Source organism: Sycon ciliatum, chromosome 4 (assembly GCF_964019385.1).
Source record: "Sycon ciliatum chromosome 4, ocSycCili1.1, whole genome shotgun sequence".
NCBI lineage: Eukaryota > Metazoa > Porifera > Calcarea > Leucosolenida > Sycettidae > Sycon > Sycon ciliatum.
This window is the reverse complement of record NC_088646.1, coordinates 25,110,973-25,138,223: the sequence shown is the minus strand read 5'-3', so window position 1 is coordinate 25,138,223 and position 27,251 is coordinate 25,110,973. Positions and strand designations below refer to the sequence as shown.

The 27,251-nt window shown below is 47.4% G+C and overlaps 2 protein-coding genes across 2 annotated transcripts; one reads left to right on the top strand and one right to left on the bottom strand.

Moving 5' to 3' along the window:
• Positions 1 to 33: 33 nt before the first annotated feature.
• LOC135815239 (lysyl oxidase homolog 4-like) lies at positions 34 to 7,037 on the top strand. Its single transcript, XM_065328506.1, has 7 exons — positions 34 to 1,624; positions 2,390 to 2,588; positions 3,555 to 3,893; positions 4,372 to 4,709; positions 5,064 to 5,237; positions 6,138 to 6,276; positions 6,758 to 7,037. The coding sequence occupies exons 1-7, from the start codon at positions 347 to 349 to the stop codon at positions 6,769 to 6,771; spliced, it is 2,481 nt and encodes an 826-aa protein (XP_065184578.1). The 5' UTR covers positions 34 to 346; the 3' UTR covers positions 6,772 to 7,037.
• A 968-nt stretch (positions 7,038 to 8,005) lies between these two features.
• LOC135815237 (adenylate cyclase type 2-like) lies at positions 8,006 to 27,030 on the bottom strand (the record flags this gene model as incomplete). The annotated part of the gene is given in 17 exon segments (XM_065328505.1): positions 8,006 to 9,572; positions 9,861 to 9,985; positions 11,498 to 11,648; positions 12,606 to 12,701; positions 16,034 to 16,198; positions 16,868 to 16,993; positions 17,657 to 17,698; positions 18,111 to 18,195; positions 18,834 to 19,084; positions 19,930 to 19,959; positions 20,405 to 20,584; positions 22,523 to 22,604; positions 23,310 to 23,407; positions 24,769 to 24,973; positions 25,592 to 25,719; positions 26,113 to 26,136; positions 26,878 to 27,030. Coding segments are annotated over 17 exon segments (2,340 nt in total), but the record flags the coding sequence as incomplete, so codon positions are not given.
• Positions 27,031 to 27,251: the final 221 nt, after the last annotated feature.

Sequence of the window (27,251 nt, the reverse complement as noted above, 5' to 3'; positions counted from 1 at the left end):
CAAGTAATAATTGGTAGACTACAGCCAGCTCCATGGCAGCGCTCCACTGACTGCAATCAAAGTAACTTGGTTCTATTGCGACAGCACATATTGGCTAGACGAACAGGCTTAGAATTCCTATTCCGTATCTTGAAAATTTGGACCTGGCTCGTCTTCCTCACTGCGACCACTTTGGAGAGTTGTTGGATACAACACATACTATAGACATCGCAGACATAATGATTATGTAAACGTTGGCTGGCGCTCTCGGACTTTGCTTGGGTGGTGCGTTTGTCACCGTGCTCGTGTGTTCGAGTTCTTGAGTTCACTCCGTTCAATTCGTCATTGCACTACGTGCATATACACGATGTCGCGAGTGCTATTGTTTGTGGTTCTGTTGGCGCTTGTAGAAGTGATCAGCCATGTAAGCGGAGGCACTCCTCCGGAACGACTTCGTCTGAGTATCAGCATTCCTGCCACAGATCGATGCAGGGCCCTTGGTCAAGGTTATGTGGTGATAAACAGAATGGACATTTATGGCCGCGTCTGCACCACAGGCTGGGACTTGCGTGATGCTACTGTGGTGTGTCGAGCCATGGGCTACACAGGGGCGTTGCCCTTGGATACGAGTCCCGAACATGGCTGCCCAGGCTCTGAGTACAGGCGTGTAACAACAACGCACCGCTACTGGCTCAGCAATGTACAGTGCCATGGCAACGAGAGCAGCTTAGAGCAGTGTGCTCACGATGGCTGGGGAGTGCATGATTGCTTGCCGCAGCAGTTTGCAATGGTGCGGTGTACTCACGAGAGTGGTGATGTTAGCCAGGATACCGATGCTGCTACGGGTGCCAGTTCACAGACACCGACGGAGCAGTGTGACTCACAGCATATTTCTGCAGTACGCCTGTACCAGGGTCGCCGTATGACGCGGCCGAACATGGGATACTTGCAGGTACGCGTGTGCAACGAATGGAAGGCCGTGTGCTCGGATGACTGGTCGGCTAATCTTGCCGGTGAGGTGGCTTGCCGGCAACTAGGCTACCCCAGAGCAAGGTATCTGTTCACGGCCAGGCCCGACGCACCCGATCGGCGCAGACAGGCATGGCTAAAGCGACCCAGGTGCAGCGGGAATGAATCATTCCTGCATCAATGCTCCTTTGCAGGACGCCTTGCCAGGCAGCGTTGTTTAAGACGCCGCGTGGCTGGTGTGGTGTGCCAAGCATCGGAATGGACAACTCAATCTAGCTACGAGGCCGAGAAGGTCGCCACATCCGGCGGCACACAGGACAAGCAAGCCGAGGGCAGCTTGCGACTGCGCGGTGGCGCCTTTCCCAGTGAAGGCCGCGTGGAAGTGTACCACGACGGCATGTGGGGCGTGGTGTGCGACCGCGGCTGGAGCCTGAGAGAGGCCAATGTGGTGTGTCGGCAGCTGGGTTTTGGCTCGGCTACGGACGCTCCACACGCTGCATCGCGTGTCTTTGGCCGTGGCTACTCTCCAATTCATCTGAGCGGTATTCGGTGCACAGGGTATGAAAGGTACTTAGTGCAGTGTAGACGTAACGGCTGGGGAGAGAGACCATGCAATCGGGAGAGAATCGCCAGTGTGAGATGCCATGTTCCCAACACACAGGATCTCCGCAAAAATGTAAGCACGCACTGTACGTTCTGTAGTAACGTTAGCCAACAACAATTGTTGTCCTTATAGAAAATACACGGGGTAATTGAGGCCCTGTGGTGCGTATGCAATGAACAAGTTCAGTGGCGAAGCCAGGCTAGGTCTTGCAGACTATCCGTGTGGGTTTAGGTTGATACAAGGGCATTGCATGCTTCAGGACTTCTTGTTTCTCATATCATGCTAGTCTTCCTTCTCCTTCTCTGCAAGTTCTAGTCACGCTGATCATGGAGTGTTTAAAAACCCGCCAGCTTCCCTGATCAGAGTATCGTTATGGTCCGGGATCAGCAATAACCATCACCTGAGTCAGCAACTGGCATAAATCCCCAGCTGGCACTGCATCACACTGATCTCCACAACACAGGCAAATGTCACTAATCCACTTCAGAAATGGGCCATGTTTGACATTGTATGATTTTCTGGACATACTGTTTTGTACACGGACATATGGGATATTGCAGCACATATTCCTATCCGCGTTGATGACATTGCCCCTTTTCACCTGACGCATAACAGATTTCGAGTTTCTGGACGACAATTTGCTAAACTAGTTGTGTCCTTATTGCCTTTAACATCACCATACTCACACAATCAAGACCTCCATGACAAGGAGTCCAAAAATGACTACTTGAGTTTTTTTGTATATCGGACGTACTCTGATACCTGGCAACTGAGTACCAGTAAGCGACATTTGATTGCATTATAATCATCTGCTCCATAATGTGCCTTCAATTAAAGATTCGCCTGGAGATTCTCCCTGATGAAGTCGGTGGTACACGCACTCCTGCCATACGCCGCCGTGGCCTGGTGCAAGTGCGTGCTGGCGATAACCAGTGGGGCAGGGTGTGCGCCGATGACAACTGGGATCTGGAGGCGGGTGCGGTGGCGTGTCGGCAACTGGGATACGGCTATGTTTACAGTGTCTTCACGGTCACAGGTATGTCACGTTAGTCACCAGCATACAACTACACTATGATATGTGTTTCACAGAAAGTTGTAGCAAAATAGCAAGACATACTGGTACAAGTACATGTACTTTCACTGCTACAAGTGCGGCACACCTGCATTCAGCAAGCCATGAATGACACCTGATTGTGTGCGTGTGTGTGTGCGTGCGTGCGTGAGAGAGAGAGAGAGAGTGTGTGTGTGGGGGGGGGGGGGGGAGGGTGTGTGGGTGCACGTACACCTAGGCAAGTTATAAGTTACAGTGCATAGCCTGACATATCACGTCATGTCCACAGGAAACAGCTATACTCAGGTAACCTAGCCCCCGGAGATGAAGCAGAACACTGCTGTATTTGTATGTGTGATGTTGATAATCCGTTACCCCTTGCTGACCAGATGTGTTGATTGGGGTGTTCCTGACATTGCACATAACCTCTACGTTGACTATGCAACTATGGGCCTAGTATGGCATTGTCTTGGTGCTGTGAATGCGTGGACTGATGTACTAAAGTACCCGTGTATACACGTGTATCTCTACACGAACGCATTAGGAAGTGTCAAGTAGCACCTGTGGTGGTGGTATATTTGAAGGATACTGAAGTTATGAAGCCAGTGTGAATATTAGCGTGACGACACAGTTTATGCCAATGCTTTTTACATCTTTGAAAGTATGTATATCACGTCCTGACCTAACTAGCCTGTTTCTTTCTCTTGAGCTCTTCACTGGCCACCAGCCTAGTGCTGCTGGAATTCTGCACATGTACATATTCATCTTTAACTGGCCTCCGGTATGACAGAGAATACATGTACGTATGTGTGGTTCAACAATCAGCTGACTTCCACTGTTCTACAGCGCCATTGTTCCCAAGTGGTCGGATGCAGACATATCTACTGGATTCGTGGCAGCATCTCCTTTTTTAAACTTTTGTTCCTGTCTTCCTCTTTTTCGTGGTTCCAGGTTGCAATTCCAGCAGCGCTGCCGGCTCGAAAGCAACAACAACTGTCCCACCCAGCACAGTGAAGGCCGAGGAAGGAGCAGCAGACGTCGCTAGTGTGGTGGATTTAGGGTCGGAGCTGCTCTTGCCCGAGCAACTTCTTGGACCGGAACTTTCCAAGGCCACAGCCGCGCCACCTGTCAAGGAGAACGAAGAAAATGCGGATCGGGAGACAGCATTTGTGTCGGAACTGCGCTGCACTGGCCAGGAGTATGGCCTGAGTCAATGTGCGTACAAGACATACGATGCCAAGGGCGCTGAGTGCCCCAATTGCAAGTTTGCTGCAGTGGAATGCGCTCATGGTGAGTTTATATTATGTCTTTTTTAAGATTTCCGAAAATGCATCTGCATTGCTAACTTTCTTTCTATCACCGAACAGTACTACTTTGCTCTCTGAGGACTCATCAAAGCAGCACAAGGAAGTGCAGGCAGACATTGCAGACATTGTACTAAAATATTTTACCTGTCCGGAGGGGGGGGGGAGGGGTCTCACTGTGCATCTATCTGTGTTCTAGAGGTGATATCTGACAAGACTGCTTGGATCCGGCAACGCAGAGTATGTGCATTGCTATGGGTACCTCTGTCAGTTTTTCTCGCCTGTGTTTAGCTGCTGCCACTAGTACTGATGTTGCTGCTGCTGCCACTAGTACTGCTGTTGCTGCTGCTGCTGCTGCTGCTGTTGCTGTTGCCTCAAACCTGCATCCTCACAATGGACCCAATAAGAGATACTAGCTTTTGTGATTGTGATCATTGCCAATGTTGTTGCTGCTGCTGTTTCAGCACTGCCTGACCTAGTGCCTGACCTGCATGAGTTGGAGCACTCACTGCATGACATCCAGTACCACACACTGGCCTCGCTGGAGTGTGCCCACGAGGAGGGATGCCTGTCGAGCTCGGCGGATGCCATCTTCGAGGCCGGACTGCAGGGCACATACCGGCGAGCGTTGCTCCGTTTCACCGTGATGATCCGTAACTACGGCATGGCCGACTTCCACCCGGTGCGTTCACGACCCACGTGGATATGGCACGCTTGCCACAGCCACTACCACTCGTTTGATAACTTTGCCACGTACGACCTACTGGATGGTAGTGGTCAGCATGTGGCTGAGGGACATAAGGTGAGCTCAGCGGCTGTAACGATTGTCCAATCCTGTATCTACTTATCCTTTTTTTCACCCATTCGCGGCATAGTCCTTCCCCTGTCTGTTGTCATGTATAGACGGTAGGTGACCGATTGCATGTCCAGTTACTAATACTAGTCTACACTGATACTCCGGACAGTGATTATAGTGATCTTGGCTGCTGTTTTTGGGCTTTCTTGTCATTGTTGTTCATTGCGGTTTATTGTGATGAGTTGTATGATTGTGAAAGGTAGATTCCAGTCTCTTCATGCACTGTGTTTGGTCCACTAGTGTACTCTATAGGACGAATGTCTTGGTTATTAAATTTTCTGTCCTTTGACTATACTGCAGGCTAGTTTCTGCTTGGAAGACACGGCGTGTGATGCTGAGATTGGCCGTATCTACTATAGCTGTGCGGCTCACCGCCAGGGCATTAGTCTGCGATGTGCTGACATCTACGGGCGAGATCTAGACTGTCAGTGGATCGATATCACGGGTGTTCCCGACGGAACCTACACGCTCAGGGTAGGTGAACGCTGAACTGTGTGTGTGTGTGTGTGTGTGTGTGTGTGTGTGTGTGTGTGTGTGTGTGTGTGTGTGTGTGCGCTTATGGGTGCATGTGTGCTACGTGCGTGCAGGCGGGTGCCGTGGGATGGTCTAAGACCATGACCGAGAAACAGAGGGCACCAGATGCGACCAACTGATAATAGTGAACTTTGGTCTGGCACAAGGGAAACACAGAGGCAGTGAGTAGGGTTTTCGGTCTTTGACAAGTTCAGTCAACTCTGATCTACTCTCCTACCACTGCTTCAGGAGCTGCATCTGAGCCTTGATTATTGAGAGTGTCAATGTTCATACAGATGTGGAAAACTGAGGTCTCACGCGAACCGTAAAAAATTAAAATTGCAGTAGTGCGTTCTCCCTTTACCCCATAATAAGTTATGCCATTGTCACTCAGTATTCACTACTTGAGGGAATGGACATTGTCACTGGTCACACTGGTCACGTATGTGGTCTCGTGATCTGATATGTGCTGCATTTCCCATACACACAGGTACAGGTACAGCACATAACTACCTGGTGACAGGTATTACACATTCAGAGAAGCAGTGGTGGCCATGAAAATAGAAATTGTTACCCGGCGGCGGCGGCTTGTTGGGTGACTTTTAAAGATGTTGTACATGTACAACATGATGTATGTCACGTAATTCCATGATCAACTCAATCAAGCACAGTGTAAATACTGTTTAAAGAAAAGGGAAAGTCTGACGAAAAAATTGACCGTCACCACCTGGACTTTAACTAGGGACCTTGGCTATAGTCTAGATGCTTTGTGTGAGCGATCAGCCACCAACAACTTTGTGTGTATCAAAAACAAAGCAAAGTATGATGTTTGGCTTTTTTATACTTGTACCAAAATTGCAGGTTGGCACTAACCCGAACCGTCTTGCTGCAGAACTAGACTACACGAATAATGTGGCTGAATGTCAGATAACACTGACAAGTGGAAGCTATGAAACACACTACACGGCTGGTGTTGTCAGTAACGTCACATGCAGAGGAAGTAAGTCAAGAAATGCATGTATGTCAGTTTGTCAGTGTGTGTGTGTGTGTGTGTGTGTGTGTGTGTGTGTGTGTGTGTGTGTGTGTGTGTGTGTGTGTGTGTGTGTGTGTGTGCACGTGTGTGTGTGCACGTGTGTGTGTGTGTGTGTGTGTTTGTATTAAATTTTGTGTATGCGTATATATGGTACATGGTGTATGCATGCATGTGCTCAATCACATTATGTCACTATGTGTGCATCTTTTGTGTGTGCATGCTTGCTTGTTTGTGTGTGCCTCTGGGTGTGTGCGTGTGTGTTTGTGTGTATGTGTACATTCGCGCGTCCATGCGTGTGTGTGTGTGTGTTCATCTGCGGGGTGCGTGCGTGTGCACATGTGCGTACTCATGCATGCCAGCCAGCAGTCTAAGGCACAATTTGACCGAATTTGATTTGCTGTTACCATTGTTAGTCACGGTTTGTGTTTTGTCTGTCATTCTCGCCCAGGTCATCTTCATTGACGTACCAGTCTGTCACGCAGATCGACCTCTCCCTTCTAAGCTGATAAATGTTGATGCTGCATCTGTGACCCTATTTCACAGGGTGTTTCTGACGGCCAAATAAATTGTTACAAGCACATAGACTACATGTGCATACACTGTCCAGCACTGTGTTTTTTTTATGCAACAGTATATGGACTGTTGTATACATGTACTTGAGAGCCTGAATGCATAATAATCACCTAATCGACTATACATTGCTTATAGAATACAGTTATGTAGGCTATTATGGTGGTGGTGTGTGCGTGCGTGTGGATCACGCCCAACCATGAAAATACACATTATTTTGTAGGTGGAGTTCTGTTTCTTCGGGAAGTTGATTAAAATGGTGGTTAAAACACACCTGGCAGCATGGCGGCAAATACACGCCTGCCCTCACACGCTCTCTAGGCCGCAATGTTATTCTAGCACAGAGCTCTCCTTCTCACCACAGGGGCGTCGGAAGGTATTTTAGTGTGGTACAGTCAGCCATCTGAAGTACGATTTACCTGTGGGGGGAGTGAGTGGTGGCTGAGCCGAAAATTTCCCAGATCGGTGTATTTTATTGATTCACGGGGTACCCGGGGCAAAAAGTGGTACGGTCAATACCGTACTGACCGTACCGTGTTCGACGCCCCTGCACCACCACCACCACCACCATCAGTATTATACATACCCCCATACTGCTGTATGTTTTTACCAGCATTTAAATCAACCATAACTTTTAAGTACTGCTGCATTGGTGTCTTCAACTTCATTCTTCGAGAAGTGTAAAAACGTGTTGAATGTTGAGTTGCCATATGAAAGCCATGAAAGTGGTTTCCACTGCATGTTCTGGTAATAATTCTCGATCTCTCCATCTATGCTCATGTCGACGGTCGACGGTCGCTGTACTCCCTACAATTATAGCCATGCTAATAAAACACATAACTTCATAAGGAAGCAGCGCCCGTTCTTATTTTAGATGAGATTGCACCGCATGCAGTCTCTTACTGAAATACGCCCACCACTGTTAGAACTGTCCTGGATACCACACTACTTGACACTACTCACAGTTGCGAATGGTAGCAACACCATTCCCAGTACAATGGGCTCGAAAATAAAGCACTCAGGCCTCTCATGTGCACTACGGGGGAGGATCTGCATCAATCAAGCACACTTCAGTTATAACTGAGCTCTGGGCAAAAAGAAGCCGAGCTCACAACGCGCACCAAACTTGACAGAAGACTTTATTATAATGAGAGAATTCCAAAAAATGTGTTCCACATGCGTTAGACAGTAATATTATTATTAATTAAGTACAAGCACGATTGTTTAAGCGGCACGCGCCTCAATCAAGACCAGGCCATGGTGCTGGCAGCAAACGATATATAGCCTACCGGTCAGTGTCAGTGCATACCGCCGGATATCAATTTCACAAGATACAAGTCGACTGGCGCCGTGGAGTAGAATGAGAATTCCATAACAAAAAAAGGGAACAGTTTCTAGGTCATTTTTTTACCTATGAAATGACAGACGGGAACTAAGAGTCAATTGTAGTAGTAGTGGTGGTAGTAATAGTAGTAGCATATAGACACTAACACTGAGATTGTTAGGCAGGCTAGTAGGTAGTAGGTAGAACTCATGACAGTGGCAGTGGCTGGTACGTTACGTTTTATCCTAGAAACAATTTCACACCGTTCTCTGCACGCTAAAAAATATCCCTGTGTCCGGTTGTTGTTAATGATTAGTTATCTCTCATGCAACGCTCCCTACATGCACACAAGCACGCAGTGCACACCCACCTACCAAAACGTGTTAAGCATAGCTAAATAAATAGACACGATATTGCTATACTACAGGTGTTACAACTACCAGAGCGGAGAAAGCATGGTGCTGGCCAGTGGACCAAATGCGCAGAACAAAACATTCACCGACCCATCGAGAATGAGGGCTAGAGGGTACCAAGCTCCATGCGCCTTGAAGTGTATACGCAAAGAATGGTCTCGCTGTCCGGTTTTAAATATGAAGAATTGCGAACATGTCCCGGCAAGTGTGGCATTGGTTAGATGTAGGCTGCCCGGATCACGGTCAGTGAGCAAAGAAGTAAGATTGTACTGGCTATGGGATGCAGTAGGCTAACAATACCCTGTCATACATCTTGAAAAGAGTTTCACTGACAGCATATTAAGAGTAGTCCAGGACCCATGGGTTATAAGTATCTGTAGTCAGTACGGCTACTCAATACCTAGTTCACAACAGAGCACCTGCTGCAACCTGACTAGCACACACTTCCAGTATGCAGCTTGCAATGAAGCACACAGCCCACAGGACCTGACCTGGACCTGGACCTGATCTGGACCTGATCTGGACCTGCACTTGGCACACAGGCACCACGTTTAGACCTACAGTATCTTTACCTTCGATGGTGCCAGTTCTGGTGCTTCAGCAGCACGTGAATCAGCGGTCGATTCTTCCACCTGGGTAACAGCGGTATTAGATGCCGCAAGACTCTTCGTCGGCCCTGCACCTGCTGCTCGTGCTGGTGGTGCTGCAGCTGCTGGTGCAGCTGCTGCTGCTGCTAGTGCTGGTGACAATGACGGCTCAGCTTTGCTAGCTTGGTCCTTCTCAGCTTTGTCCTTCTTAGCTTTGGCAGCCGCTTTCTCTTGTGCTTGTAGCCGCAGTGATAGTCCGGTTAGAATGTAGTACGTTTTAAGGTCTCCCTTGCCCTTCACAAACACCGTGCCGCGTAGAGACACATCGTAACCAGCGGCTTTGGCAACTTGAGCTACCTCCTCGGTGACCTGAAAACGAAACAAATTGGCCAGGCAGTGGCGACGTAATCAGCATACGACAACAGGCAGGTCTCGCTGCTAAGGGAGTGTGTACTATTTATAGAAAACAGCACTACACACATACACACACACGATATTGGACACAGCACCACACATACAGCATTAGATATGCCAGTCTTTCATAGCCTTAGGCAGGACAATTTGGCAACACACGACACGAATCAACATTAAAAAAACACTGCAACAATTGAATTTAAGGAGCACAGAGTCTGGTCATTATGCATAGTGTCTACTCACCTGTATCTCACTCTGACCCCCAGTGGAGTCCATTCGTGATGCCACATTGACCGTGTTTCCCCAGATATCGTACAGGGGCTTGCTACGCCCAATGACACCCGCGACAACCGTTCCACAATTCATACCTGTTGCAAAAGCAGCCGAAGTACGCAGACTTCCGTTAGGGTCCTGTGTACCGTTTCCTCCAAACATGGCTGGCTCCCCATACACCGTATATTCTCTATCATACAAGCACATATCTCCATTACTAGCACAGCTGTCTAATACTAGCACACTGTGAGCACTTTTTCGAAACATTATAAGCACAGTCTCTATTTTGAGCACGGTCTTGTTTGAATTCAGTGTTGCGTGCATGATATCTACTGAAGTAGCATTGTACTTCTTCTTGCTCTGTATGGAGTTATCAGTGGAAAAAATATAGCATGGTCTCCAATATAAGCGCGGGATAGCGGTGTGTTGAAAATTTGTACTAAAGCACAGCGCTTATACTTCAGTAAAAGAGAATGTTATGGTACGGTATGCCTTTCTCTAAATACAATCCCGTAACGAGCCGTCTGGGGTCCCTGATTTTTTTCAAAACGAAAAGTGTTGGTATTTTTCAGAAGGATAGACTTGGAAGATATGCTGACATGGTGGTGGGATGGGGTACTGCCACTAAGTTACAATAGCATGCAGTACACTGGATTCGGAATCCACCACGCGTGGGTGTTTCCGAGCGCTGTGTCTGTCTACAAATACATTGTACAAGTGCACGTTGTGTAATTTTGAGCTGCGGGTTTGTACGACAAGATCACACACTCGTACATTTGCTCGTAGTTTGTGCCTTCAGTTATTATTTTCAAAATGAAATCCCCCCAAATCCACCCACCCCAAACAAAATATTTTCGCTTTAAAAAAGCATTCGGGACTCCGGCCGGCCCCTAACAATACCTGTAAGAGTTCGATATTTAATAAAAATGTCACTACTCGTAGTTTTCAAGGTGCCGAGTCGAATGGTCTTGGTCCGAGGAAGCTAAGACGCTCCCTTCCTCCTATATTCCCAATCGAACTCGCCACTTCCACTGAAACTGGATGACTGCGCCCTACTAAATGGGGATTTGCATGCAAAATGTCACTAAAAGCGCCATGTTGTTCTTATAAAAGCGTGGATGAACGAGATTGGCCCATATGCTATAGTCTTTTGGACGCCGAGTCGATTGCTTTTAGCCCAAGAAGGCTGCGATGCAACGCTCGGCCGTTATTCCCAATCGAACACGGTTGAATAAGAGGTCAGGTGCCGATGCGTACACCGATCACCTGGTCACCGTGCCCACATGCTACAACTTAACAGCCTGTTAGCACCTGTTCCTGTCACTCGAGTTGAGCCAATGCAAGGTGCAAGGTTCAGCGTGCTCGGACCGCGTACACATACAGCAGTAGAACAGGTTGAAATTTTAATGTAGCCGAAATGTGTTTTAGCCGCCTGGGAGGTCGAAATTAAACGTGCCGAAAATGTGTAGACTTACAGCAGACAGACAGACAGACAGACAGACAGACAGACAGACAGACAGACAGACAGACAGACAGACAGACAGACAGACAGACAAAGAGGGGGTTAGAGAGAAGTAGAGACTGGAGAGATAAAGTCATTTTCTTACCAATCCGCATATCAAATTCAAGGAACGCATTAATCTTGATTTGTCCAAACACCTTCTGGATGGCTGCGGCAAATTCAATCATTGTTTCCAAGTTCTTTTGTTGTTTGAATTTACCTTGAACGGCAGGTGGGTCATCGCCATCAGTCTTACACTGTCAAACAAACACACAACGGCAGGTGGGTCATCCCCATCAGTCTTACACTGTCAAACAAAACACAACGGCAGGTGGGTCATCCCCATCAGTCTTACACTGTCAAACAAACACACAATGCAGAAGAACACTGTTCAAACTGTGAAGAGAAATAAAAAAACGAAGTACAGAATGCAGTGTGCTTGCTAACACAACAGTGACGTTTTCATTGGAAAATGGAGTCCTATCTTTCTAATTTATATCTTACGAGTACATGTAGATGTAGATGCCGCGTGTTTTCTTTGCACAGGCCCCATCTGATCACCCATGCAATCCATCCTATTTCATCTTTCCCAATGGAATTTCACAATATTAATAAAGAGCTTGGGGCTATGCCCCCTGAGCAGTTCGCATACAGAGCAAAGCATTCCTGCGAAGATGCACTTGCTTCGGCCATCGACCGCTGGCAGCGAGCGCTTGACGAAGGCCTGTACTGTGGTACTGTGGTGCTGTGTTTGTTGATATGTCGCAAGCATTCGACAGGGTTCGACACAACCAACTTCTGCACGACCTTCAGGCTGTTGGCGTGTCGGGTGTGGCTCTACGGTGGTTCGCGAGCTCATGTATCTGGCTGATCGCTATCATCAAGTCTCAGTGAATGGTGGCCTGGGCAGTACCACGGAATGCTCTATGCCAATGTAAAGTATACATTGGCATAGAGCATGAAAAGAGCTTTATTTTGATATGCATATCTACTATACAAAATATGGGTTCACATACCATGATTCAAATGGGACTTCGGGTATAAGGACACTTCGCGAATAAGGACACTTTTCTGATGCCCCACCAAATGGCGTTATCCGCAAAGTTGACTGTACTACTACTAAGAAGAACTTGACTTTAATATTCAGCCAGGTCTGCACTAGCACGCTACGATGTTCCCAAACAGGCAAATTGTCTACCACAACATAAACCTACCTTCAAGGTCTGTCCACTCAATCCACAAGCAGCCATGTAAGTGGCACCAATGGTTTTGATTTTCTCCACAGTCCGGAACTTGGGCTTGCTGAGAACCTGCAATAGAAAATCATGGAGTTGAATCACAGGATGTCTCTCCCAGAAAACCACCCAACTTGGGTGGCTCAAAAATTCTAATATCGAAGATAAATACAGAAGGGGAAGCTTTGTGTGCTGCTTTGCTGCTTCAAATTGTAGTGAGACCGCTTTGTCAAGTATCTTACTGGTCTCGTCATCGTCCAGTGACATTCTTTGTTCCCGTGGGACTTGGCTTAAAGCCTTAAACTCATTTTGTTGCGCTCACCTTCCCCTCTTTGGTCTCTCCCTAGAACCCTCAGAGTTGGAAGACTGGTTAGCGCATGGGAGATGTGTTGGAGCTAGGTGTCAGGTCGTTGCATGTCTCAGCACTCTGTCAGTTTTGTGTCTAGTACAGGTGGAATCTTGATAATTTGAACCTCAAATTGCCAGGAAAAACTTAAAGGGGAAGTATACCCTAAAATCAAATTTTCACCAGTTGTAGTCTTCGGGGTGCTGAGTCGAATGGTCTTGGTCCGAGGAAGCTGAGACGCTCCCTTCCTACTTGAATCCCAATCGAACTCGCGCACTTCCACCGAAACTGGGTGACTGCGCCCTACTAGATGGGGATTTGTATGCAAAATGTCACTAAAAGCGCCATTTCGTTCTTATAAAAGCACGGATGACCGCGATTGGCCCATATATTGTAGTCTTTTGGACGCTGAGTCGACTGGTTTTGGTCCGAAAAGGCTGCGATGCAGCGTTCCTCCTTTATTCCCAATCGAACATGGTTGAACAGGCGGTCACGTGCTCCTGCGTACACCAGTCACCTGGTCACCGTGCCTGCAGGGTACAACTTACTAGCCTGTTCGACCTTTTTTGGGTGCAGTCCTGTCACTCGAGTTGAACTCGACTTGAACCTTGGTGTGTATAGTATGGACCTTAGACACAGATTTAGCGGATACTGAACTGACCGGCACAGCCTGCTCATGCAAACTGAACTGACCAGTACAGTGTACAGTGAACTTCGAATTACACTTTGCTAACTTCGAATTATCAGCACAAATCCCACACATTTTCTATGTAAGTGGAATTTGTGGGACTTCGGATTAACCGGACATATCCAGTTTGAGGTTCGAATAAGGCCACACTGAAGAAGGTCTGTGGTTCGACTCACCCGACCGACCGTACATTTTTCAGCCCGACCGTAACTTTTTTTCGGCGGGCTGTCGTGTGACTGACGTAGACCTACGTGGACTGAACACGTCCACGTCTACGTGCTGTGCAGCGTGAGTCTGCGGACGCAGGCGGCTCCTTTTGGACTTGACTTGTAGCTGTACTGCAGTGCAGTGCAGTGAGTGGTAGATCTACGACTGCTGCCTTGTGCTGGTAGTAGAGTCTACTCGATACGACCACCGGCAGACTGGCGAGACTTATTTTGAAGTGACCGTCCGGTTGAGAGTGATTGCCTCGTTCCAGATTAAGGACGGCCTTCTGTTTTGGGATGAAGGACAGACGAGATTGCACTTTCCTCGTGTATCGGGAACGATATTTCACCTGTACCGGTAAGTTGCTGCTCCATGTGTGCAAGCACAGGAAGCGTCGATGGAAAAAGCCCATGTATTCGTGCATGCCGACACCAAACTAGCAATACATGTACCGGTGCATTGTACAATTTGTACTTCGATTGAGTTCGAAGTAGTTCCCGAACTTACTTTCAACTCGCATCGTTCTTCATTTGCTTGATGATTTGGACAGTCAGAGTCACCGCTTGAAGTTATTCTCTTCTCGTTCCAGAGCTACACAATGTTTCAAAGTATTAGCCAGTGATCCCTTTATACAACACTAGCAGCACCCCCGCCAGCGTTGCCTGGCCGAATGTGGCATGCGGGTGAAGCAAGTACATGAACAGCACACGTGCTCAGCACGTGGTGGTGGCCAGACCGCTGAAGTCCTGGTGAGGGAGGTTCTTCATCGTTGCCGTTGGAAGGAGAAGGAGGGACGTCTGTTACGCCTTCGGGAGGCTGGTCAGGGTTGTCCATCACCTGGTGGCGGATGAAGCGGCTCAAAAAATTCATAAACTTACGAACAAAAGTGCGATGCGCTCTTCACCGCAGATCAGATGCAGAGTGCAGTCAGTGCAGATCTTTTGTATCCTTTTGTTGCAGATGTTTCTATGTATTTGCAGAGAACGGTTCACGTGGTCCGCAGCGCTTGTGCGGCTGCTAGTAGTGTTACCTATGGCCTAGGCTAGGTGGCTACATGATTCGCACGCTTCGCGTGCTCAGTGCTTCTGCGCGCGGCTGCTACTGCTACTCGTACTGATCGTGTCTGCTATGTATAAGTATAGCGCTACCACCGTACCTACACTGTTCGCACGCTTCGCGTGCTCAGCACGTGGTGGTGGCTACACGATTCGAACGCTGCGTGCTCATGAGCTCAGTGCTTCTGTGGCTGCTTCCGCTAGCTACACGATTCGCACGCTTCGCGTGCTCAGTGCTTCTGCGGCCGCTAGCTACACTGTGCTACACTGTTCGCACGCTTCGCGTGCTCAGGGCAGCGCTGCTCCGCAGCGCTTCAGCGTGACACAAAAACACACGTCACAGGTGCCTCTTCTTTATAAGGAGCGTGACACACACACACACACACACACACACACAGACACACGTCACAGGTGCCTCTCTTTTATAAGTAAAGATATTAGCCAGTGATCCCTTTATACAACATGTATGGCATAACATTAACACTGCGTAATAATGCCGATGTACTGGGTGTCTAAAGGCAGTACAGTGTATTTACATGTACTAAAAATATATATTTAAAAAAAAATCCGCCCGCCCGCCCGTAAAAAAATGTCCATGTTAGTCGAACCACACACCTTCTTTAGTTTGGCCTTATCAGAATTTTTTATGTGGGACTCATATTGATAGAAATCGGTCCTGGAAAAACTTCTAATTAAGCGGTATGTTCGAATTAAGCCATATTCGAATTATCAGGATTCCACCTGTAGTACTTTCTGACCGCAGTACTTTCTGACTGCATAGCACTGTGGTATCTAGTTAGAGCGGTGGACAGGTATTCTTAACTTGTACGCATGTGTCCCTCTTCTTCTACATCAAGTGTTGGCTCAACATCCGAGTTTCAAATTTCAATTATCCAACACTTTCATTTATCCAAAATATCAATTATCCAACATTTCAATTATCCGACATTTCAGGTAATCCGACATTTCAACTATCCTGCATTTCAACTATCCAAACACATGACCACAGCACGAAATACGTGTCAAAACGCTTGGATTGCCATACAGAGTTGCGATTGCAGATGACTGGTAGTAGCACTCCTGCAGGTATAGTGTTCCGCTGCCTCCTTACCGAGTCGAAATCAGAGATGATTTCGTTCAAGATTCGGAGAGACTCGCGTCCACCATCTGTCGCCGTCCTGTTCTCTTTCTCCATCTCATAGTAGTAACCCATGTAATCCGGAATGGAAGCGAACATCACACATACGTCGTCATGCTTCTCCGCGTACAGCTCATCCTGTGAGAAGATACACGTTGGTGTACCGTCATCAGAAAGAGCATGTAAAAATGAGCAATTGCACGTACAGGAATTAAACTAGGGAACAAATGATTCATGGGTTTGAAGGAAAAGATGCAAGCGGGAAAAGTCTAGAGAAAAAATTGACTGTCACCACCAGGACTCGAACCAGAGACCTTCGCGTGAGGCCAGCGATGCTTTTAACCACCGAGTTTTGGTGGAACAAATGATGGTATCGAATACTTGAGTACTCGCTCGTCAACTAGGGCAATTGTATTACCTGCTACCTTGGGGGGGGGGGGGGGGGGTCTGTGTTCATCTTTTCTATTCGTATTATATCATACATCAAAAACTATCAAGAATATAAGATATGCATGCAAAGGCTAGAGAGTGTACCAAGTCACCAGTCTCTAGCTCAAGTTACTGCCTAGGATACCAGAATTATGGTTCAAGTTATTGCTTGTCTCTTGTTTTTGTTGCACTCTGGCTAGCTTTCTTCTTTTATGACACCATACGGTCCAAGTCTCTGCTTGTCTCTTGTTATAGTCGTACACTGACTAGCTCTCTTTTCTCTTGTTTCATTGGCAATCACCCATATCTCTACATTATGCAGTGGCAGTCTCAATGACATGCTACGAGATATTAATACAATAATAATAATAAGCCTACCGGGTCTTGCTCGTTGTCACCCTTGAACTTCACATAATAGTCGGCAATTGTTTTGGGAAGAATATTCTCCAACACCAATTCCTTGATGGATTCGATTTGGTTTAGGTTCTCAATTGCTTTGTTGATCTACATACAGCACAGGGGAAATGAACACAATGTGTTCAGTTGTTAGTGTTGCTGCTGCTGCTGCTGCTGTTGTTGTTCAGTGTTGCTGATGTTGTTCTTATTGCACATATGGCATAACAACAACCATACACACATGCATGTTGCAATTGCAGACATTTGCCAAGACGTAAGAACTGACAATCCATTCTTACAGCACAACAGATGAACGAGTAGGCGGAAACACGGCATATAACGCGCTGCACTGCTAAACAACTCCGCTTGATCTCCAGCTGCTGCACGGTTTCCAATCCGCACGGTTTCCAATCCGCACGGTTTCCAATCCGCACGGTTTCCAATCCGAGTACTGACTTACATCACACTAACTTACCGCACAATGAATAACAAAGCGGTAAACGAACAATACTTGTCGTCACCGCTGATGAATAAGGGCCGTAGGGGAACTGATGCCGTGCACGGCTTAGCCCAATGGGTTGATACCGCCGAACACAGCAGGAAGTGAGAATATCACACGGGGGCAAAATAAACCCAGTCCTACTGGTAGATCTCCATTCCCTACTCACAATCCCACACACACACACACACACACACACACACACACACACACACACACACACACACACCACACACACACACGTCCACACCACCACCATTTCCCTCACTCACATCCAATTCCTTCTGATACCTCAGCCGATGTGCCATATCCATCTGCAAAACACAAAAGGCATTTCAGACAAGAAAATAGCCAATGAGGGCTGATTGGGACTAACGGAAGCTGATGACATCATACGTACACCATAAGACATATATATGCAGACCCTTCGTAAAAAAATATGTCGTGAAGTTTCAAAGTGGAACTCAAAAGAATATCTCCCCCCCCCCCCCCCCCCCTCCCTTCAATGGTCTAACTCGTTTTCAGTAAGCTGGGCAAGCCCAGGCTTTGGACGTCAAATCACCACCACATTGCCGAGAGTTGGCCGTGATTCCTGTTGTATATAGGTGTGCCATCAAAACAGACATCTATAGACTGGAGAAAATCTAATCTACATGTACTTCAAAGTAGAGTTTTGCATGAGCTGCACGGCCATACTGATGTACGCTAAACTGCACAGCAGCTTACCGTCTTCGACTGCCAGATAACGATAACCACATAGAGGCAGAGCATGAACACGCTTTCAAAAGCAGTATCATCCAGGATAGCAACGCTGCAGGGGGACATCAAGACATCAACAATAGTAGTGTCCACGTGCATGCATTTACACATGTACACATGTACATACATACGCGCACGCACACACACACACACACACACACACACACACACACACACATACACACACACACACACACACACACACATACACACATACACACATACACACACACACACACACAAACAAACACAACCACCACCACCCACCCCGGCAATGTCTACTTCACCAGATCTGGCCGTCCCTGCCTAGCATGATGGCACTCAGGCATCAGCTACCGCTGACTGTCCGTCTGCGGACGGAGTCGACTACGTCAACTAGGAACTTCCTACATCGGCTAACGACAACTTACTCACTAATATACTTACTGGTCTGATTCTTTCAGTAGTGCTAGTTAAGCTTGTATTGACTTCTTATTGTGGGGCCGGTATGTCAGTCTTTCTAGAAACAAATACTAAAACTAAGACGCTAAGTCCCAGCCCTAACACTAACAATCTAGCAATGAAGACGGAGCCTTACCACAAACTCTAAAGCTAATTCCCCGCTACTCGGCTTTTCAACAACAGTGCCATTAATAAGCCCCCCCCCCCCCCCCAAACACACACACACAGTCACATTAATGTAACACTAACCTGGAATAGAAGCCCTGGCGTCGGTAGTCGCTGACTAGGAACAAATCTCTGAGAGGAATTGCAAGCACCACCGCCATGACAGTACCCACAAGGAAAAGCACTGGCGCCCTCACCAGGAACAGCATTCCGGGGAAGATTGTGGATGTGCTCAACGCGAGGAGGCAACTGAAAACGTAGTAGCTTGGGTAGTCACAGTAAAAGCTGTCCGCGTTCTGCGTACGGTTAAAGTCTATGAACGTACCATTGCATTCCTGCAGTTACACACAGAGCAACCGCTCAAACAGTTGAGTGGGTCATGAGGTCACCAGGAGCGGAACTGGGGACTTCTACCTTATTATGCAGGGGCGTCGGAAGGTATTTTAGTGTGGTACGGTCAGCCATCTGAAGTACAGTTTACTCAAGGGAGAGGAGTTGAAGCCGAAAATTTCGGAAATTTTAGAGCCCAGATCAGTGTATTTTATTGATTAACGTGGTGACTGAGGCAAAAAGTGCTACGGTCAATACCGTAGTGACCGTACCGTGTCCAACCTGTCATGCATGCTGTTCAGTTTTTACGTGTTGTGCCCAATAGCTGCGGTCCTTTTAAAAGGCAAAGGCGTGTAGACGCGGCCCCATTTTCCGTTGTCGCCTTTGAAAGAAGACCACGAGAGGAGATAAGATTTGCAAAAATTCGAGAGTTGAATCGGACTATGAGAAGTGTAAACGTGCTTAACTAGCGCCGGGGTGCATGAACCCCCACCCCCTGTCCCCAACCTTTAGAGGATGTCAAACATGGGACAGATTGCTTCCCACAGGGATTAATTTACTGTCAGGTTTTGCATAGCAGTTTTTGCTACGCAAAATCTCAATTGTGGCGTAAGATTTAAAAAAAAAAGGCATGGATATCCTGTATGTGTATGTATGGCAGTTTTCTGCGTGTCACTGTCATTTTGAGTAGCAGTAGATCAATTTTGCGTAGCAAACTGCGATGCGATACCGGATAAATACATCCCTGGGAAGCAATTTTCATTTCAGATGTTTCTCAACAGACTGTGCCTGCCTGCAATTCAATCCAAAGAGAAGAAAATTGGACTTATAACTCTGAAGCATGTCTTACCTCGACAACATGATTGACGTCACACAGAGCCTAAAAGCACCAAGCACCACAAAACGTAAGTAAGGCAAGGAGTCTACTGGGTGTGCCTGCACGCATGGACAAGCCTGACAAATTGGACCAGTGACCAGTATGTGTGTGTGTGTGTGTGTGTGTGTGTGTGTGTGTGTGTGTGTGCATGTGAGTGCGTACGTGTGTGCGTACATGTGTGCGTACGTGTGTGCGTACATGTGTGCGTACGTGTGTGTGTGTGTGTGTGTGTGTGTGTGTGTGTGTGTGTGTGTGTATGTGTGTGCATGCGTGGGTGTGTATGTGGGTGCGCACGCACACGTACGAGCGTGCGTGTGTATGACCTTGGGGCAAGCACTGGCTGGATAAGGCCATGAACAGCAGCACAGTTGAGCCGTCATGCAGGAAATCGTACATTGATTATCACCAACTGAGCATGAGGAGCGAGCTAAGAAGTGGAACAACTCACCGAGCTGATGAGTGCACACGCACAGATTGGCAGGATGAGCACTAGTGCGATCAAGTCCCGGGCAAGAACACTTTCAATGACAACAGCACGAACGCGCAGGATAAACGGACTGCGGGGGATTTTCTTTGTCTCGCCGGTCATGGTAGGAGGGCCGGTCTCCACGAGAGTCTCTTTTTCTTTCTGAAAGCCAAATATCAAGCACAGCATTTCTTTCTCAACTGTGTGTGCCATAGAAGAGCAAGGTGAAGTGGCAATTGTGTCAATGCATGCAGGAATCCTATTAGGTACAATTTAACCTCTTTTATCCAGACCTGCCACATTCACATACCTCCGTCGGCCGGGCACCTCCATCAGCCGGACACGTACCCAACCAAGCACATACCCCAACCAGGCACCTACTAGTATCCACCCGGGCACCTACCCGACCGGGCACCTACCCCGACTGGGCACCTTTCCCGCCAGGCACCTATCCACCCGGGCACCTACCCCAATCGGGCACCTCACGTGTGACCCGGACCGGGCACCTACCCTGACTGGGCATCTACCCTGACTGGGCACCTACCCTGACTGGGCACCTACCCTGACTGGGCACCTATCCCGAACAGGAACATATCCCAAACAGGCACCTTTCCTAACCGGGCACCTCCCCCACCTTATGGCTGTTTAGTGCCCGACAGGTTAGCCTGAGGGCCGTAGGCCCGAGGGCTAACCTGTCGGGCACTAACAAGCCATATAAGGCCCTCCCTGCCATGCACTAACTATTTCAGAACGTTTTGGCGAGGTTACATGCATTATCTCATTCGCATTATGTTTGTGTACCCTTATATTGGGTAGTTTCGTGGTTTGTGTGCAGAGAGACTTGGTGTGGTGTGATAGAATATTTTCTTCTGGTAAGTTATGGTAACTCAGCACCACTAAAGGCCTACTAAAAGTAGAATAGAAGCAAATAAAGTGCTGGGCTCTTATTGCGACCTTCATTCTTATTCATACATGTAGCGTGTGGAGCTATTTAGGGGCTTTGAGAGCCCCTTTTCGATACCTATAATGACTTTGATCTTCGGTTTTTATAGAGTTCCGCCAGCTGTTGACAAAGGAAAATCATACAGATGAAACTGCGGCGGAATACGTGAGTAAAAACCCGTACACACTTCTCAAATGCGTAGCTTTTAGTAGTACTCGTACACCGTACATTTATGCAGAGTTAATTATCTGCACCGGACTATAATGCATACTGGGAGTTGTACGCACCAGTTTAGAGTATATCCAGCGGGCTTTAAACTAATTCAAGGCCCTCGACGCGTCATCAAGAGTAGTAAAATTACGATTGCGCGGGTTTTTAACTCTGATAAGGCCCTTGGCGGGAATGTCGCTGATTGGTCGTTTCCTGGACAACGAGACAGACCTCGTTCAAAGACTATCAGAGCATAAGTCACAATGCCGGCCATGTGATAAGAAATCATGGTCGTTCTGATATAATGTCCTGACACTTCTTCAATTGGTCGGACATGCCCGGACATCCCATTTGGCCACACATGTCTTTGAAACGACGTTTTCAAATTTCTTACTCAACGATGAAGGACAGCACAGAGTTTCTTCCGTGAAAATGCGCAATCAATTTCCAACATAACTTTGGTTCTACTTTACCGCTTTTGAAGATCTTGGGCTCGTTGGAAAGCTCTTGATGAGAGAAATACAATGAGCCCACACTTGCCAAGAGCACCACTTATTGTCCGCCACAACGCGCTCCAAACGCGAGTCTAGTTCCAGGTCTGAGACGAGTTTGACTGCACCCACGTGCATTGAAATGCCCATGAAGTATGTTTTCGTCTCGGATCGGTCGGACACTTTGTCCGTTGCACGGATATTTCGCCAGGACAACGACTGAAAAGTGAAAACGGTCGGAAAATGTCCGATGTCCGACCGTTAGTTCATGCCCTGCAATGGATACCAGGAGGGAACTAGATAAATTTTATACTGTTCCTCTGGTCCAGAGATTGAGGGCTTAGGCGTGTAATGTTTGCGGTTCGTGGGAAGAAGCGCATGCTAGGTCCCATTTAGCCAGTGCGATAGCTCATTGAATCTATGCTACCAACATTGTTCCTCCTCTCCCAAACTAACCATCCATGCTGCGTAGAAGACAAGGGTTGCAAAAGAGGAGAGAAACGTCAACAGAAGGAGGAAGATCAGCTGAATCCAAGTCCTGCATTCACACCGAAAATGGTAGATAGACCAACAAATCAAGATACAAGCAAACAGACATGGAGAGGAGAGGGGCAGAGAGGGGACAGAAAGAGGGGGGGGGGGGGAGAGAGAGAGTTGTGGGTCAGGAAATGAAGAATAGGTGCCTGTTCGGATCTGAAACACCCATTTTTTTTACAAACCGATACCCCTGCAAGTGCAGATTTTGTTGCAGGCAAGCTCCTGTGAGCAGCTTTGCCACAGGACTAGCTATTCGAATCAGCTTAGACAAAGCACACATCGTGTACAAAGATGTATACATGATGTGCCTGCACATGCACGCACCCACCCCACATATGCATTCACACAACACACACACAACACACACACACACACACACAACACACACACACACACACACACACACAACACACACACACACACACACACACACACACACACACACACACACACAACACACACACACACACACACACACACCTCAGACTTGCGCATTGCAGAAACGATGATAGCAAACAGCTATGTTAGACATAGCAACACACACACACACACACACACACACACACACACACACACACACACACACACACACACATTCAACACATGCACACTGGGATGGCTCATTATGCACGAACATAGAGCATAAGAATGAAATCTGCAGTCCTATGCTAGCTTACACTTCCAGGCTATGAATAGTAAGACCTACTTGGGTAGCATGATGGCCTGAACCACGAGCAGTCCCACAGCGGATACCATCACATACGGATAATGATTCCAGTAGTATAGATCTTCGCGCTTGCGATACTGCACGTGCAACATTCAAGTAAGAGAGTACACTCGCATAGCACACTGGCACATGACTCTGAATACACACTGCTACATGACTCTGAATACACACTGCTACATGACTCTGAATACACACTGCTACATGACTCTGAATACACACTGCTACATGACTCTGAATACACACTGCTACATGACTCTGAATACACACTGCTACATGACTCTGAATACACACTGCTACATGACTCTGAATACACACTGGCACATGACTCTGAATACACACTGGCACATGACTCTGAATACACACTGCTACATGACTCTGAATACACACTGCTACATGACTCTGAATACACACTGCTACATGACTCTGAATACACACTGCTACATGACTCTGAATACACACTGCTACATGACTCTGAATACACACTGCTACATGACTCTGAATACACACTGCTACATGACTCTGAATACACACTGCTACATGACTCTGAATACACACTGCTACATGACTCTGAATACACACTGGCACATGACTCTGAATACACACTGGCACATGACTCTGAATACACACTGCTACATGACTCTGAATACACACTGCTACATGACTCTGAATACACACTGCTACATGACTCTGAATACACACTGCTACATGACTCTGAATACACACTGCTACATGACTCTGAATACACACTGCTACATGACTCTGAATACACACTGGCACATGACTCTGAATACACACTGCTACATGACTCTGAATCAAAAACTTGAGCAGCTGTGGAAAATCCAAGTACAGCAAAACCTGTAACCACCGTCCATCCCTTGGAGCCAGCAAAAGCGGTCTTTACTACTTTAGTGGCAGATGTCATCTTTGGGACAAGAAATGGTTGTCGCTGGTCGCGTTCAGCAGGTAGTCGCTAGGCACAGTGCATTTCGAATTTGAGACCGTCCGTGCCTGGCGAAGTGGTCGGTAGTACCAGGCCGGTCGCTAGTCACGGTGGTCTTTAGTTACAGGGTTAACTGTAGTGCGATTCGTTAGGCCCTTTTAGTACCATGCAAGTTTCTGATTTGTTCCTGGAGTTTTATGCAATCAGAGGCTCAGACGACTACTGGTACTCCGTTGCACTGTCTTCCTATTCACCCAGCAACCATGCAAAAACTTCGTGTGAATTGCAGCATGTACGTACAACATCTCAAGTTCTACTAAGTTCAGATTCCTGCGGCTTTCTCCCCTTGGACAAACGGCGAGGAGACCACAATCTTAGGATCGCAATATTAGGAGAACAAGTTGAACGGACATGTGGCTAAAGCATTTTAAACAGTGGCAATCGATGGAAACAATGTGCAATAACAAAAGGAAAAGAAGATGCAACAGAATTTCTCACCTTCATTTCAATTTTACCATTGTAGTACGTGTTAGCAAGCCACCCACAGTCCGTACTTCGAAGAGTTGACCAGATGCTGAGAAAGAAATTCATTTTTATCGACCTGTCACCGTTCTGGACCAAGAACTGTTCCTTTTCAATCTGTTCCCCTATGGCGGCGTTTACCACCTCCGTGTCAACACCTCTAGGCTGCAATCCTCTAGACCTGCATACAACAGAAACACAGCAGCACAAACACAGCACAAAGACCAAACAAACACTATGAAACCAAAAATGTATGTTGGACTCAGTAGGCAGTCGTTATCCTATAAACAGTTGGAAGTCCACTAGGGAGTCAAACTCATGATCTACTAATAATAATTCATCAAACTCTAGTGCACGCGACTTTCCCTGTACAAAGTCAAAACATTTCCAGTACGCAGTCAGAGTTTGTGGGAAAGTTCACGAGCCCGCTTCACTCACCAATCATGGACTGCGTTGGATCGTTTCAACTGTGCATCAACGTGGGGCTCGAATGACCCTCAGGTTAGGAGTCCCATGCTCTACTGACAATGCTGAACCTCAACAACTGTCATGATCCCATACACAACGAAACAAGGAACAGGTAGGTGATAGGGACGACATTTATTGGGTAGACGAAAAGACCAAAAAACCCACATGGTGACGACGAGAGAAAGTCAAAAAGAGAGAGTAAGATAGATGGCAGAACCAGAAGGTGAGGACGGGAATACGGGTGCTAGGTACGGGGTGCGGGCCGGCAAGAAAAGGATGCGCAAGGAGGCAATGTACGGGAGAGGGTGGCTAACAAGTACCGTCATCTTACCGCCTCAAGCGCCCGTTCTTTCGCTTAGGTTTAGGCGACCCATTGGTATGCTGTGACACAGACTCATAGGGACCATCAGTGGTAACAGATGCATCATCAGGCTCCCCTTCACCATCCGAGCCCACAACCTAACGGTGGAAGGATTCAGCACATACGTACATACAGCAATAGATTCAGCACATACGCCGGTACATGCACACACCATTGTATTGCGTATTGCCTCACCGGGTAATGCACATTGCCTCGCTGGGTATTGCCCATTGCCTAGATGCATAGCTACGGTATTCAATATGATGGTTGCTTGCCGCTACCTTGTTACCTTGTTGTCGTTGCCATGGTGAGGTTACTCTACTTCAAACATTCATCAAGATAACTTGAAGAACTAAGCACTCCCCGTGCTGCTTGTTGTGTGACCTAAGCATGGAACTTACTTTGAAAAGAGTAACGCTATGTACAATATTTGGTTGCATAAGTGTGCCCCCTCCCCTCCCCGGGCCTGGAAACTAGACTGAACCGCTTACCTCCAGTCCAATGTTGCGTGGTTTCTGAGAGCAGAGATGAAGAGGCACACGAAAAAGAAGGAGCCAAATCAGTCAAACTGGTCCAAACACTCATACCGCTGCACTCTCACAGCCTTCCAAGTCCCGCCATATCATTACTATACTATGTAGTCCATTCGTCAAATCTGGGCCCCTGATACATGTGTCTGAACACAATATTTTTTGCACGTATCTTGATTAATTTTCATCGTATTCACTTCACCGTAGGCTTAAAACAACGGCTATCGTATTTCTGGTCTATATACGTCGCCGACATCACGATCTTGAATAAGAATGAAGTGAGACTGTGAAAAACCTATGGACCCCGATTCGGTGAATGGACTAAACATGTAGTGTGTATCAGTTTGGTTCTCTTTTAGTAGGACTCAATACTGTTGAGTTACCAGTGTAAAAAAAGAAACCCTGAACAATGTTGCATGCGCAATATCCTAGTCTACCCACACTCGACTAGGCCTAGCGTACCACACTGACACCAAACAAATGGCACAGGATAACACACGCACTCTCCCCACTAACACCACAGCATCAGCGGTGGCGGCTGTGACACCAGCTGGCGCAGCAACAGCAGAAGCAGAAACAGCAGAAGCAGCAATAGCAGAAGCAGCAACAGCAGCAGCAGCAGCACGGGCCACAGCTCAACAATGCTGGCGAGAAGGTGGGATGATAATAATTTCAACAAGCAGGCAGATCAATGACAAGAAGAACATTGACAGCAGCAGCTCTCACCTTTGACTGAATGATGTACGTTTGAATTTCTTCTTTCTTCAAGTAAGCGTCGCGATCTTGCCCATGCCCCTCTTCTATGATGAATTCTTCGTCTAGTTGTTGTCTGGTACTGTTTTTCAGCATGCTGTCTAAGCATTGCTGTGACATGTGTACCTTCCTGTCATGACACAGAACACAAGATGATGGGTGGAAGGACTTGAGACACTTTATAGTAGTCAAGCAGCAGCAGCAGCGCACTATCCATAGACCTTGCACCTAGTCTTCCTTTCGGAATAATGGCCGCAGACCGACGGTGTGTTCTCTCTCTCTCTCTCTCTCTCTCTCTCTCTCTCTCTCTCTCTCTCTCTCTCTCTCTCTCTCTCTCTCTCTCTCTC